Source organism: Salvelinus namaycush, chromosome 1 (genome assembly GCF_016432855.1).
Source record: "Salvelinus namaycush isolate Seneca chromosome 1, SaNama_1.0, whole genome shotgun sequence".
Lineage (NCBI taxonomy): Eukaryota > Metazoa > Chordata > Actinopteri > Salmoniformes > Salmonidae > Salvelinus > Salvelinus namaycush.
In genome coordinates, this window is record NC_052307.1 from 32,309,483 (window position 1) to 32,325,226 (window position 15,744).

Genomic DNA, 15,744 nt, shown 5'->3' on the forward strand with positions numbered 1-15,744 from the left:
TTGCCTCGCCTGGTTTACCAACTACTTCTCTGATAGAGTTCAGTGTGTCAAAGGGTCATCTATAAGTCTATGCCAGGTCATCTATAAGTCTATGCTAGGTAAAGCTCCGCCTTATCTCAGTTCACGATAACACCCACCCGTAGCACACGTTCCAGCAGGTATATCTCACTGATCATTCCCAAAGCCAACACCTCATTTGGCCGCCTTTCCTTCCAGTTCTCTGCTGCCAGTGACTGGAACGAATTGCAAAAATCGCTAACGTTGGAGACTTTTATTGCCCTCACCAACTTTAAACATCAGCTATCTGAGCAGCTAACCGATCGCTGCAGCTGTACATAGTCCATCTGTAAATAGCCCACCCAATCTACCTACCTCATCCCCATACTGTTTTTATTTGATTTACTTTTCTGCTCTTTTGCACACCAGTATCTCTACTTACACATCATCATCTGCTCATTTATCACTCCAGTGTTAATCTACTAAATTGTAATTATTCGCTCCTATGGCCTATTTATTGCCTACCTCCTCATGCATTTTGCACACACTGTATATAGACTTTTCTTTTTTCTACTGTGTCATTGACTTGTTTATTGTGTTATTGGCTTGTTTATTGTTTACTCCATGTGTAACTCTGTGTTGTTGTCTGTGTCACACTGCTTTGCTTTATCTTGGCCACCTGGTTAAATAAAGGTGAAATAAAAAAATATCCCAGTCCCCGTGATCAAAACAATCTTGAAGCGTGGATTCCGATTTGTTCAGACTAGCATTGAATAGTCCTTAGCATGGGTGCTTCCTGTTTTGAGTTTCTGCCTATATGAAGGGAGGAGCAAAATGGAGTTGTGGTCAGATTTGCCAAAAGGAGGGCGGGGGAGGGCCTTGTATGCATCCCGGAAGTTAGTTACAATGATCCAGTGTTTATCCAGTGCGAGTGCTACAGTCAATATGCTGATAGAATTTAGGTAACCTTTTCCTCAAATTTGCCTTGGTAAAATCCCCAGCCTTAGGATATATGGTTTCCAGTTTGCATAAAGTCCAGTGAAGTTCCTTGAGGGCCTTCGTGGTATTGGCTTGAGGGGGGATACACACAGCTGTGACAATAACCGAAGAGAATTCTCTTGGGAGAAAACGGTCGTAATTTGAATGTAAGGAATTCTAGGTCAGGTGAACAAAAGAACTTAAGTTCCTGTATGTTGTTATAATTACACCATGAGTCGTTAATCATGAAATACACTGCTGCTACTGTCTATCCTGTTTCCTAGTCACTTAACCCCTACCTATATGTGCATAGCTACCTCAATTAACTCATACCCCTGCACATCGACTCAGTACTGGTACTCCCTGTATATAGCCATGTTACCTTTACTCTGTATTGTTGTTCGTTATTCACTGTTTATTTATTCCTTGTCACAATTTTTATTTGTGTATTTTATCTTTCACTCCGCATTGTTGGAAAAGGACACGTATGCATTTCACTGTTAGTTTACGAAGAATGTGACAAATAAAATTCAATTTTGATTTGATCTATAAGCATGCAAAGCCTCTTGCTCCCTTGACATGGTAATGGAGAGGATAGGGCTGCATTTTATCTGAACTCTTCTGTTTGCTAATCAAGTGCTTGTGAAAGCCTGCAGGGAGACCATGATAAGAACGAGGCAAGCATAATGTGGCTGCTCAAAGCCCTCTGTATCCAAACAGACTCATTTTACAGGCTTTTAACTTCCAAATCGGCTGCCGCTGCTGTTTATTTGAATCTGTTGATTCATTTCCCTACATTCCTATTAACTGTGGTAGAAAAGCATGCTATTCAAACCTGTGTGTTAAAACTGAACTGTAGTTTTATGTCAACACAGCTCCAGAAGTAGGATAACAGACATAGGATTAGTAATGTTTTAGAAAGACAAACCTTTGAGAATAACTCTGGGAATGAAGAGGGTCGTGTAAGTCTCAGGTTTACCTTTGATTCGTCATCAGATCGAGCAGAAAAGCAGCCAAAGACTTTCCAACAACTAGACTAATGTTTCTCAGTTTAACGCATGAATAGGAATTTAAAGAGGAAAGACGGATGTGGTCAAATGAACGAACTTGTCATATGTATGAGAAAACGTTTCATAGATGTAGAATTCAGAACTGTAGACAAAGAGGCGTTACTCCCCTCATGGCCTGAAAGGAGAACAGACAGAGCCTGTGTCATGCCTAACGCTTCAAAAGCATACCCTCTGTGTTGACTTGTCACTTGTCATAATATGCTGCAGACGTACGTGTGGAAACCACACACATAAACACTCTCTTCAATCTCTCTCTCCCTATTCATTTCTCGCTCTCTGTCTCTCTTTCTCTCTCACCCTTTCCCCCTCTCTCTTCTCTCTCTGTCTCTCTCTGTCCCCCTCTCCTTTCTCTGTCACAGTGCACTCATAACAAAACAACAAAGAAAGACAAAGCCTTGGGAGGGTGAAACACTACCGTGTGACAGTTTGTCATAACGTGTCAGTCTGTTGAGCGTCATAGTGTAAATATCACCCTTGCTAATGTGACCTTGCCAGACATCGTTTGAGTTGGAGGAATCTGCCACTTGCAAACAATTACAAGGTACTTCACCGCCACATTGCTCACGCTACAGTGCACAAGTCCAACATGTTAAAGTAAGAGGAAGGAAAACAGTACACACAGTGAGCGCTGTCTCATGCAGCCAGACTCTCTCTGTGTTTAGGGACTTGGGTGAAGGCTACAGCTTATGGGGTTTCTAGTCTCAGGTGTTAATTGCAGTGTGACTGGTAGTCAGTGGTGGAAAAAGTACCCAACTGTCATACTTGAGTAAAAAAAGTAAAGATACCTTAATAGAAAAAGACTCAAGTAAAAATACAATTCACCCAATAAAATGCTACTTGAGTAAAAGTCTAAAAGTATTTGGTTTAAAATATACTTAAGTATCAAAAGTAAATGTAATTACTAAAATATACTTAAGTATCAAAAGTAAAACTATAAAATCAAAGCAAACCAGATGGCACCCTTTTCTTGTTTTTTATTCATTTATGGAAAGCCAGGGGCACACTCCAACATCCAACATTCAAAAATCTAAATAGTAAAGTACAGATACCCAAAAAAACTACCTTAGTGCTTGAAAGTATTTTTACTTAAATACTTTACACCACTGCTGATGGGAATATTGTTAATCTCAGCCACTCACTCACACAGTGATGGAGGAAAGGGACATTTGTGTGTTATGAAAAGAGCAGTTAAGCAATTACATAAGATCAGTCATATAATGCTGGGGGAGAATCTGAGCACTTCATTTGCTGATGTCAAATGAAGTTTCACTTTCGATCAAATAACATTCACCCTTAGTGGTTGATTTACTGTAGGTATATGACATAGATATACAGTATATACTGTACAGTATGTATACTGTTGGGTTGTCTGTGTATGTACAGTAGGGGCTGAAGTGCTGTCATTCTGTACTGTAGGGTTTCCTGTGCAGTGAATACTCTTACTGGTATGTTTAACAGGATCACTCAGGTGCGCAAATGAGCTCCTATGTTGGTCCCTCAGCTGAAGTAAAACTATACGGTGTGCTGGAGAAATACTGATCGCTTCAGATATCTTTTATGAACAGCTGTGTTGACATAACAGTTGATGTGATTTGGAGGGGGAGAGTGATATTACTAACAGTGTAGTAGGTAGACCAGACAGCCAGGATCGATAAAACCTATTACACTATTTCCCCAAAATATTGAGCAATGCCTTGAACAAATATCTGAAATGGGGGATTTTTGGACCGAAGGCTACTCCCAGCTGTAAGAAAAACAAGATAGAGGCAGAGAGAGCAAAGGAGCAGGAGCATAGAGCTAAGATGTCTTACCAGCTACACTTTATTTATTATGACATTTATTGTGACATTTATCCACATCAATCTCTTAACTCGATTTATTTCACTAAAATAGCAGGTCAGATAACTAATTTCATGCCTGTAATAAAAAGTCAATTGGCTTTTCAAGGGCTGCCAATAAATTCTGCTCCTTTCTGTTCATATATAGAGCTCTCCCAGACCAATCTTCCTGTTTGATTAAACTTTGTTCCCCTGTGATATGAAATATCCAAAGGCTCTTAGATTTACAACAAGCTCATTAAATGATTGTCACCTTGCTGCTTTCACTATCAGCCTTGGAAAGGGAAGAAGGATAATCTAATATTTATTTTATCCAACTTAAATGTCCTCTGATAGGTATAAAACCTTTACAGCAAAATAAGGAGACTGTAGAGGATTTCTTTGAAGCAAGCAGTGGAGTCGCAGTATCATTATAGTCAGTGGTGTAAAGTACCTAAGTCGTTTTTTTGTGTATCTGTACTTTACTATTTTGACAACTTTTACTTCTCTACATTCCTAAATAAAAATAATGTACTTTTTACTCCATACATTTTCCCTGACACCCACAAGTACTCGTTACATTTTGAATGCTTAGCATGACAGGAAATTGGTCCAATTCACACACTTATCTAGAGAACATCCCTGGTCATCCCTACTGCCTCTGATCTGGCAGACTCACTAAACACAAATACTTTGTTTGTAAATGATATCTGCATGTTTTAGTGTGGCCCAGGCTATCCATACATTTTTTTTAAAACAAGAAAATTGTGCTGGTTTGTGTCACGCCCTGACCTGAGAGCCGTTTTATTTCTCTATTTAGTTAGGTCAGGGTGTGATGTGGGGTGGGCATTCTATATTTTGTATTTCTTTGTGTTTGGCCGAGTGTGGTTCCCAATCAGAGGCAGCTGTCTATCGATGTCTCTGATTGGGAATCATACTTAGGTAGCCTTTTTTCCCCACCTATGTTGTGGGATCTTGTTCTTGTATTGTTGCTGTTGAGCACTACAAGGCTGGACGTTTCATTGGTTCTCTTTCTTGGTTTTGCTGGTTATCATTAAAGAATATGATTAACCTACCCCACGCTGCATCTTGGTCCACTTCTTCAGACAGGTGTCACAGTTTGCTTAATATAAGCAATTTGAAATTATTTATACTTTTTCTCTTGATACTTAAGTATTTTTTTGCAGTTACATTTACTTTTGACAACCAAATACTTTTAGACTTTTACGCAAATAGTATTTTACTGGGTGACCTTGTATTTGTATTTATTAGGGATCCCCATTAGCTGCGGCCAAGGCAGCAGCTACTCTTCCGGGGGTCCAAACACATTAAGGCACTTACATTACAAATTAAACAAAAGATAAAACAGTACATCATATAAGATTACTACACCACTACATATCTACAATACAAAATGTACACTACCGGTCAAAAGTTTTAGAACACCTACTCATTCAAGGGTTTTCTTTTTTTTTTTTACTATTTTCTACATTGTAGAATAAGAGTGAATACATCAACACTATGAAATAACACACATGGAATCATGTAGTAACCAAAAACGTATTAAACAAATCAAAATATATTTGAGATTCTTCAAATAGCCACCTTTTGTCTTGATGACAGCTTTGCACACTCTTGGCATTCTCTCAACCAGCTTCATGAGGTAGTCACCTGGAATGCATTTCAATTAACAGGTGTGCCTTCTTAAAAGTTCATTTGTGGCATTTCTTTCCTCCTTAATGCATTTGAGCCCATCAGTTGTGTTGTGATAAGGTTGGGGGGTATACAGAAGACAGCCCTATTTGGTAAAAGACCAAGTCCATATTATGGCAAGAACATTTCAAACAAGCAAAGAGAAATGACAGTCCATCATTACTTTAAGACATGAAGGTCAGTCAATACGGAAAATGTCAAGAACTTTGAAAGTTTCTTCATGTGCAATAACCATCAAGCACAATGATGAAACTGGCTCTCATGAGGACCGCCACAGGAATGGAAGACCCAGAGTTACCTCTGCTGCAGAGGATAAGTTAATTAAGAGTTACCAGCCTCAGAAATTGCAGCCCAAATAAATGCTTCAGAGTTAAAGTAACAGACACATCTCAACATCAACTGTTCAGAGGAGACTGTGCGAATCAGGCCTTCATGGTCGAATTGATGCAAAGAAACCACTACTAAAGGACACCAAGAAGAAGAAGAGAATTTCTTGGGCCAAGAAATACAAGCAATGGACATCAGACCGGTGGAAATTTGTCCTTTGTCCTGGAGTCCAAATTGGAGGTTTTTGGTTCCAACTGCCGTGTCTTTGTGAGACGCGGTGTGGGTGAATGGATGATCTCCGCATGTGTATTTCCCACCTTCAAGCATGGAGGAGGAGATGTGATGGTGCTTTGCTAGTGACACTGTCTGTGATTTATTTAGAGTTCAAGGCACACTTAACCAGCATGGCTACCACAGCATTCTGTAGGGATACGCCATCCCATCTGGTTTGGGCTTCATGGGACTGTCATTTGTTTTTCAACAGGACAATGACCCAACACACCTCCAGGCTGTGTAAGGGCTATTTTACCAAGAAGGAGAGTGATGGAGTGCTGCATGACCTGGCCTCCGCAATCCCCCGACCTCAACCAAATTTAGATGGTTTGGGATGAGTCGGACCGTAGAATGAAGGAAAAGCAGCCAACAGCATATATGCGAACTCCTTCAAGACTGTTGGAAAAGCATTCCAGATGAAGCTGGTTGAGAGAATGCCAAGTGTGCAAAGCTGTCATCAAGGCAAAGGATGGCTATTTGAAGAATCTCAAATATATTTTGATTTGTTTAACACTTTTTGGGCTTACTACATGATTCCATATGTGCTATTCCATAGTTTTGATGTCTTCACTATTATTCTACAATGTAGAAAATAGTAAAAATAAAGAAAAACCTTTGAATGAGTAGGTGTTCTAAAACTTTTGACCGGTAGTGTATAATACCACCATACAACAATATAACAATGTATGTGTGTTTAGATTGTGTGTGCTAGTGTTTGTGTGCATATGCGTGTGTCTGTCTCTTCCTAGTCCCCGCAGTTCCATAAGGTGTATTTGTATCATTTAAAAAAAATCTGATTCTACTGCTTGCATCAGTTACCTGATGTGGAATAGAGTTCCATGTATCCTGCTAGCTCCATTCTCCAGGAAAGGGGAAGACCCGTTCGGGGAGGGATCCCTGCAGGTCACCGGCTAGTCGGCTGTGGAGAGCCGACACGGCGGCGACAGTTCCACCAGGCCAGAGCGGCATCCGGCTACATGCGTAGAAGAGAAAGAAAAAGTAGGCAGGCGTGGGTTCCCCATTAACTTTCACTTTTACTTGAGTCATTTTGTTTTACTCAAGTATGACAATTGGGTACTTTTTCCACGACTGATTATAGTATTACAGTATTATAGAGTTATTGTACCATTTTATTTTTATAAGACACAAAAGAATACCACAGTATTTCAATACAATGCAATCATACACCGTATAAAAGAATGGAACACAGTGTTTAATCAAAAGAAACAGAAATGAATGTGCTCAAATCAGGCTGGAAGAGCACTTATGATGTCACAGCCTACAGTCACAGAGAGAGACATGGAGAGAGAGAAAATTGAGCAACAGAGGGTTTCTAGGAACTGGGAGGATGTAAGCTCTTGTTGTGTGTAGCTAACAGGTTAATATTTTATATCATGGTATACTGGGCCTATCCCCCAGATAATCCAATGGATGTCCACCACTGTCTCCAGAGAGGGGGGGGGGGGGGGGGGGGTTCTAGCTTCTCTAGCTTGCAGCCCCCAGGCACTTTCATATTGAGTCTGCTGCTGCTTGTAAATTGCTAGCAAAAGACTGAATTACTCAACTAAAACCCCCATAGGCAAAAAATGTGGCCTTGTGTTTTTCTTCCGCAGTCATTCCTCAGAGGCAACTAGGCCACAGATTGGGTGGTCTCAGTTATGCCACTAGACACTCAATCTTCAAATATAGGAGATACAGTACAGCTGGTTTAAATTACTATGGGGATTTTCAATGGATTAAATAAACAAACAAATTCAATGAACATGTTGCCTCTGTAATCATCAGAGACAATTCTGACTTTCCCATAGGTGCTATTTGTGTGGAAATGTATAACTCATCAAGAGGGAAAGTGAATGAAAAACAAGTCTACCCTCTCACATTATAAAATGTTGACACCCCTCTTATTTGCTTATACAGTAGTGTGTTAATGCATTTCAAAGAGTTCTGTATTCATTGGGATGAACGTGATGTGAGGCTCAGTGAGTCTGTATGGATTACCAGAAAATACAGTGGCATGAGTAAAACACAGAGGTAATCTCTCCCCTCTCATCCACGAAGCTCTGCTCCTCTCCTCTATACCTGTCCCTCTCTAATCTCCTTACTGAATTATTTCATTCAAAGCAGTTCAACAGAGAGAGAATATATCACTGCAGTGCAGCGGAGGTTGCAGTAACAGGAGAATGATATAGCACTAAGTCTTCAGAGACTATTGCTAATACTAAATGATTGGGGTGTTCTCTGGTTAACGTTTACTACAAGTTACTACTGAATTGGTGACAATTACTTCATATACTGTTTAGCCCACCCGCAGTTTGCTCCTCCCTGTGCTAATTGTTATATTTCTTTACGTTTTTGATAGTGCTGCACCGGCAACAAAAGGACTATACAGGAATAATACAGTAGGCCTATGTCATTACTTTGCACCTGGCTGATACAGATACATAATACTTTCCTGTGAGAATGCTTGAGGTTGAGCTTTATGCTATGTGGTTTTATACTGTATATTAGGCTGTCTGTTCTCTTACACTTTCACTGCGTGCACTGAATGGTGGCGGCTGGTAGTAAAAATGCAAAAACCATGTGCTTATTTCCCATGCAAATATGTGATGAGGTGAAGTGCAGAAAGAGAAGCCTCGTTGAAGTATCTACTCAGCAGAATGGAGATATAGCCTAGAGAACATACAATGGTGAAGAACGGACACCACTGGAGAGGAGAGTGCTACACATAATTCAATGTGGCAAGTAGCCTATCCAAATAGATAAATAGGCTACAATGATTAAAGAAGCATATCCTCTGCCCACTCAAGTCAAATCGCGCATTATAGTTGGAAAAGTGTAACAGCCTAAAGGTGGTGGCTATACTGTAGAGATTGGCATATCGGTAGTATACTTTTTCGGGAAGCCTGACAGACTGATACGCATTTGGCAACTGTCAAACGGCTGACAGACCGCTCACCAGTAGCCTCTACTAGCCTAGGCAGTGGGGCATTTCTATTCGCTGACAGTAGGACGTCAGAGTGGGGGCGACTACATGGACCCGCAGGCTGCGACAGACGTATTTGTAGCCAGACAAATTACACAAAAGGAATGCGAATATTGTAGCCTATGCCCCATCACAAAGTTACTGTGCGGAATTTAAAAGTAGGCCTAGGCTATATATAAACTAGCTCACTTCCTTTGGGTAATTTGCAGAGCTGGCGGAAGTAGCCTACGTCAGTTATCTCGGCTCTCTGAGGCTTTTATTGCACACTAATTTCAGATGTAGGGAAAAGAGGGGAGAGTAGATTTGAATCACCCCCTGTCGCTTTAAGGACACTTATCAAAGCTTTGCATTTATGCGAAAGGGAAAAATACGATGAGCCACGAGCAACTGAGCAACCAAGGACGGAATTCAGGAGTGGATTGATGTATAACTTACACGGGCCTGGAATAGCCGATGCCTTTGCCTTATGGGGTTTGATCATATACAGTGGATTGTCGTATGCTGAAGTCGCTAAACGGAGGATCATTTGGAAAATATTGCGCATAAGTAGCGAGAGATTTGGAGATTCCTGCCCTCGTGGATTTTATCGCGCAAAGATTTAGCCCTACGGTGGAACTTGTCAGATGAATATGGTTAACCGTTGAAACTCGCTAATAGCCTACAGAGAGGATTATCAACTTATGTAGCCTATTATCTTATCCATTATTGATAAGCACCTAATACGCATTTTGACGGATATTATCTAGACTCTTTTGACAGCGGATCATGGATTGGGTGGTGGAGAACAACGGGCAGCGACATGATTTCTCTGCGCTGTCTGCGGTATTCAGCTATTAACATTGTGTTATTCCAATGCAACAAAGTTGCAAAGGAAGTGGAGTGCATAAATTGTAACTATTTCGCTGTTTTGCACCTGCTTATGTGAAGAACGCGTCGACGTTACAGTATCTAATCGCTTAAAATACGTGAGGATTTGCATCGCTTCTTCTTCGCCCGCATGGAATATTTGAACATTTGTTTATTGTATTCGGGAGGTTTATATTCAAGGTCATTCCGTGAATCTGATTACTTATAGATGTATTATTTATACATCCGTATCTACTAGTGATAACACTATAGATTATTATTTCGGTTGGCCGCACAGGGAATCCGCTTTACGTTAGGTGATTTATAGTGTTTTTGTCATTGCAACATTTCTAAAATGGATGGAAAATTGAAGCAGAGCCGGAGATCCCGTTCCAAACGTGAGAGGGTACGGAGACGGGAGGCAGTGGGCAAGGATGCCCGCAGTCCGAAACCTTCGTCTTGTTCAGATAGGGAGCAAAGTCCTGGGAGGGATCTCGCCTCCCAGAATGGTAAAAAGTCTCCACACTCAACACCCTCTGCCAGAACCTCGCGCCCCCCTCGTCGAAAGAGACGAGAATCCAGTTCTCAAGAAGAGGATATCATTGATGAATTTGCCATTGCCAGTTTCGTCAGCCTGGACTGTCTGGAGGTGAGGCTTATAATTACACATGTCGAACACCTCCGTATTTGCATAAGTTTTCAGCTTGACTAATGAGTTGCTATTCATGAAATGCTGTCACATAACGGTTTGTTTGACAGCAAATAAACAGGTGCTGTTTTCTCTGCAGTGTTGATGAGTGGAATGACTTGATGATCTTGTTCTTGTAGTTATGGCTTTTCTTGTTATATGGCTACTGTACTCAACAAGGGTCTGCAGACCCTTTAGATTCATTTGATACACAATTTACATAATTTCATGCATCTATAACCATGTGGAGTGTGCATATATTCATTGGATGGTCCAACGTGTCTTTGATCATCTGTTTCTAGTAGCTTTGATGGTGATTGAACCTCAGGTCTGAAGTCTACAAATGAGATTGTGGATTAGTAATCTCTATCCTTAGATCTCGTTGTGATCTATTGTAGTAACATGAAACATCTGTCCAAGCTCTAGAGTTGTCTAAAAAAAGTTTACATTTGTATTGGTAATTGGTCATTAATACCTTTTTTTGTATTGGTAATTAATAATTGTGAGGCCTACGTAGTATCTGCAATAATTCCTTTAGCCTACATGTTAGTGGCTGGCTGTGGCTGCAAAGGTCAGAGGAACTAAACCCATAGACATCTGCTACTACTTTACTCAGTTGAGTGTGATGATGTAAGCAACACAGTGTGTTGTAATTCCTGCTTGTTCCCCACAGGGACCAAACCACGTGCACGGTACAGGACTGCATTACGTAGCTTGACCTATTGGCTTATTACTAGATTTGAGTGCATACGTATTGTCCCTGATATCATCTTTTTTTGTTGTGGACATAAATGGCCAACAGTGTTTACTCACTGGGAGCTTGTCATCAATTTGTCACCTCTCATCTGTTAACAAGGTTAACCTGTCAGGGTCCCAGTAATTACATTGCTCTTCCATTAACTTAAGCCTTCAATGCCACTTACCGGGGTTCAGTGTGAAAGAAGATAGTGTCTAAGAGGAGGGTGCAGAGGGTACATGGAAGTGTGTGTATGTAGGAGAGGGTGATGGGGAGAGGCCTGGTGTGTGTGTGTGTGTGTGCGCGGTGCATGAGTGCATGGGTGTATTGTATGCTCAGATGTGATATTTGTGTGCGTGCCTCCGGTGCTCGCTGCTTATGGCAGTCTGACAGGTTCTGACTCTGAAAGGCCTCTGGGAAGTCTGAGCAAAGTGCTTCTCAAATAGGATCTCACCAGGAGAGCAGTGGATAGGCTGTCAACAGGGTCTCGTCCTTCAGTGACATCTACAAGTGAATGAATGCTGTACTCGACCAGACAGCGAATCAGGCATGATGCAGCTTTCATCAATTCATTCCAATTAATTTAATTAATTCCATCAAATGGATAGTTGTCATATTTGCATGATAATGGGTTGAATGCGGGGATAGTTTGCATAGAGCTACGTGTGGGTTATACTCACATCTGGAAAGCCGACATATGTGATGGGGTAAGCGGGAATGATGTTAACATTGTTTATAATACGATCAGATGTTCCTCTAACGCTAAATACAGCTTCAGTTGAGGTGCACCCACTCTATGTTCTGTTTATGATTTGTATCAGCAGCAGAGACTATTCATGTGCTACTGATAGTTCTTGATACAGGGAGAACCCTATCACCTAGCATGACTGCAGCGCTAATTGCTTATCAATTATCCAACTGGCACGGCACCATTAGCTATTAAATAACACTCTGGCCTATTGCATCATGCTCTAATAAGCACAGTGCAGTTAGTTGAAAGAGTGTTCTTAACCTCGCATAATTCACTGATGGCCAATGCCCCGTTCATGACAGTCCACAGAGCCTGGATCTGATTAGAGCGGGAACTTTCACAGTAAATTGAGATCAATCTCACATTTTCTCAGGGTTCATTGAACCCATGCTGCTCTACAATACTGTGCACAGTGGTTATGCAAACGTACATGGTAAGTTGTAGCTGCTTTATCTATGTGGCACTGACTATCCAGTGTAGCCTTTGGAGAGTATTGCTTTCACATTAAACATGTCTCAGTAGTGGTTAATATAGCAGCTTTGGATTGATAGGAAAAAAGATGCGTGCTCTTATGATGGCTTATGCTGTGTGTATACTGTAGCTTGTTCTGCTCCCGTAGTCCATTTTATTATGTCAGAAACCAATCCACGACATTGGCCACATTTTATTATGGTTTGTTTATTTGTTTGGAGTCCCCATTTCATCCGGAAAGCCGCTTATCTGTGTAAATCAACTGTACAAACAAAACCTGCCTGCTTTGTCATATGGGGGGGGGGGGCTATGCTAGAGTGATTGGAAATGCGAGATGAGGTATGTAGAATAGACCCACTCAGTGTGGGTTTGGCAAAGCTTTCTCTCACGTGCCTATTAAGACAATTATACAATATTGCTTAAGCCCCTCAAAAGCCCCCCCCCCCCATGGGTAATGAACTAACAGCAACGATAAGAAAATGTTGCCATTATCCACCTTCCATAATAGAAATGAGATGTGTGATTTTTTCCCCCCTCTCTTTGTGTGACGTTGAGACGAGAGTGGCAAATCCCCCTCGCTAATCCACAGAGTTGATTCTTATGTTCATCTGTTTAGGCATGAACTTTATAATTTACATGTTTTTTCTTTTACGGAGACTGCTTCCCCCCCCCCTTCTAACCATCAGAACTACATTCATTTGTAATATTTGGAATGTGTGTGTGTGGGGGGGTTATTACACTGTCTTACATTATATCCTTTAAAATAGTATATTACTTGTCATAAACAAACATGTCAAGCCAGTAGCCTACTGTTTTCTGTTATAGCAGTTGTAGTAGAAGCTGCATATGTAACATTTCAGCAGTGTGTTGGAGGAATAAACGGAAAGCTGTACATCAACAGTATAATAGATTTCGATATCTAGACTAGTTGGGATGTTGCTAAAAGCTGTTGCTAGAACAACTCAGTGTGTTGAACTACAAGCCATACAGCAACACCTATAGTATTAGGCCTCCCGGGTGGCGCAGTGGTCTAGGACACTGCATCGCAGTGCTAGCTGCGCCACCAGAGTCTCTGGGTTCGCGCCCAGGCTCTGTCGCAGCCGGCCGCAACCGGGAGGTCCGTGGGGCGACGCACAATTGGCATAGCGTCGTCCGGGTTAGGGAGGGTTTGGCCGGTAGGGATATCCTTGTCTCAGTATGTAAAAAAAAAAAAAAAAAATGTAATAAAATGTATGCACTCTGTCGCTCTGGATAAGAGCGTCTGCTAAATGACTAAAATGTAAATGTCTCTTGTTCCAGAGGCCTGTTAACTTTCTTTTTTTTTAATGGTCTTCATGTTGCAATACCGCTCAGTGTTTTCGTTGCTCTTGCAGTGTGATGGCTGTAGTGCAACATTCCGAGCCTGACACGTCCCGTGAAGAAAGGCTTATTAAGTCCCACGGGGTGTCCCTGGGACCCATCTCTCCCAAACTGTCATGCTCGGTGGTGGAGAGAAAGTGGAGAGAGAGCATCCTTTTGGCTATGCTGCTGAGGTGGTGTGTCCAATATATATAGACATATTATCGAAATATATTCTCCCTAGGAAGGGAATGTTCTCTCCAGAGGGTTTGTGGGGATGTCACATGCACCCCTTATGGTCCCCCTGCTGAACCGTCATTGTCTGTTATGAGAATTAATGAATAGCTTGGCTGCTGTGACTATCACTAGTAGATGCGCTGACCAGATGACAAGTGTCTTCACTGACATTTTCAACCTCTCCCTGACCTGAGTCTGTAATGCCTAGATGTTTCAAGCAGACCACCATAGTCCCTGTGCCCAAGAACGCCAAGGTAGCCTGTCTAAATGACTATCGCCCCGTAGCACTCATACATCTGTAGCCATGAAATGCTTTGAAAGGCTGATCATGGCTCACATCAACACCATCATCCCAGACACCCTGGACCCACTCCAATTCGCATACCGCCCCAACAGATCCACAGATGACGCAATCTCTATTGCACGCCACACTGCCCTCTCCTACCTGGACAAGAGGAAACACCATAGCGCAGCATTCAACACTATAATGCCCTACAAGCTCATCACTAAGCTCAGGACACTGGGATTGAACACCTCCCTCTGCAACTGGATCCTGGACTTCCTGACGGGCTGCTCCCAGGTGGTAAGGGTAGGCAACAATACATCTGCCACAGTGACCCTCAACACAGGGGGCCCTCAGGGGTGCGTGCTTAGACCCCTCTTGTACTCCCTGTTCACCCACAACTGCATGGCAGCACACGACTCCAACACCGTTATTAAGTTTGCTGACAACACGACGGTGGTTGGCCTGATCAACAACGACGATAACCGCCTATAAAGAGGAGGTCGGTGACTTGGCAGTGTGGTGCCAGGACAACAACATCTCCCTCACCGTCAGCAAGACAAAGGAGCTGATCGTGGACTACAGGAAACAAAGGGCCGAGCACACCCCCATCCACATCGACGGGGCTGTAGTGGAGCGGGTCAAGAGCTTCAAGTTCCTCTGTGTCCACATCACTAAGGAATGATCATGGTCCACACATACCAACACTGTCTTGAAGAAGACATGACAACGGCAAGGGCCCTCAGATTCTCAAAAAGTTCTAAAGTTGCACCATTGAGAGCATCGTGACTGGCCACATCACCGCTTGGTATGGCAACTGCTTGGCATCTGACTACAAGGCGCTACAGAGGGTAGTGCGCACGTCCCAGTACGTCACTGGGGCCGAGCTCCCTGCCATCCAGGACCTAGGAAGGCCCTAAAAATTGTCAAAGACTCCAGCCACCCGAGTCATAGACTGTTCTCTCTGCTACCGCATGGTAAGCAGTACCGAGTTATCGTTAAACATTGTGTATTTATTCCTTGTGTTATTATTTTTCTATTATTTCTCTTTCATTGTTGAGAAGGGCCCGTAAGTAAGCATTTCGCTACACACGAAATAACATCTGCTAAACACGTGCATGTGACAAATAACATTTGATTTGAGATGTGTTACGTGCTGCTGATTTTGATTCCCTTTTCATTTGGTTGTCGTTTCCCCTGTGAGAGGTATTGCTGCAGTCTCTGTCAGTGTAATAG

General features: G+C 42.1%; 1 protein-coding gene across 4 annotated transcripts in view; it reads left to right on the forward strand.

Moving 5' to 3' along the window:
- The first annotated feature begins 9,252 nt into the window (after nt 1-9,252).
- Nucleotides 9,253-15,744, forward strand: part of LOC120035005 (autism susceptibility gene 2 protein-like) — a 394,702-nt gene continuing 388,210 nt past the window's right edge. For all 4 annotated transcript variants that reach the window (XM_038981784.1, XM_038981936.1, XM_038981858.1 and 1 more), the window contains exon 1: nt 9,253-10,653. In XM_038981784.1, coding sequence (XP_038837712.1) covers nt 10,360-10,653 — 294 coding nt within the window. In that variant the 5' untranslated portion in view covers nt 9,253-10,359. The remainder of the gene's footprint in view (nt 10,654-15,744) is intronic.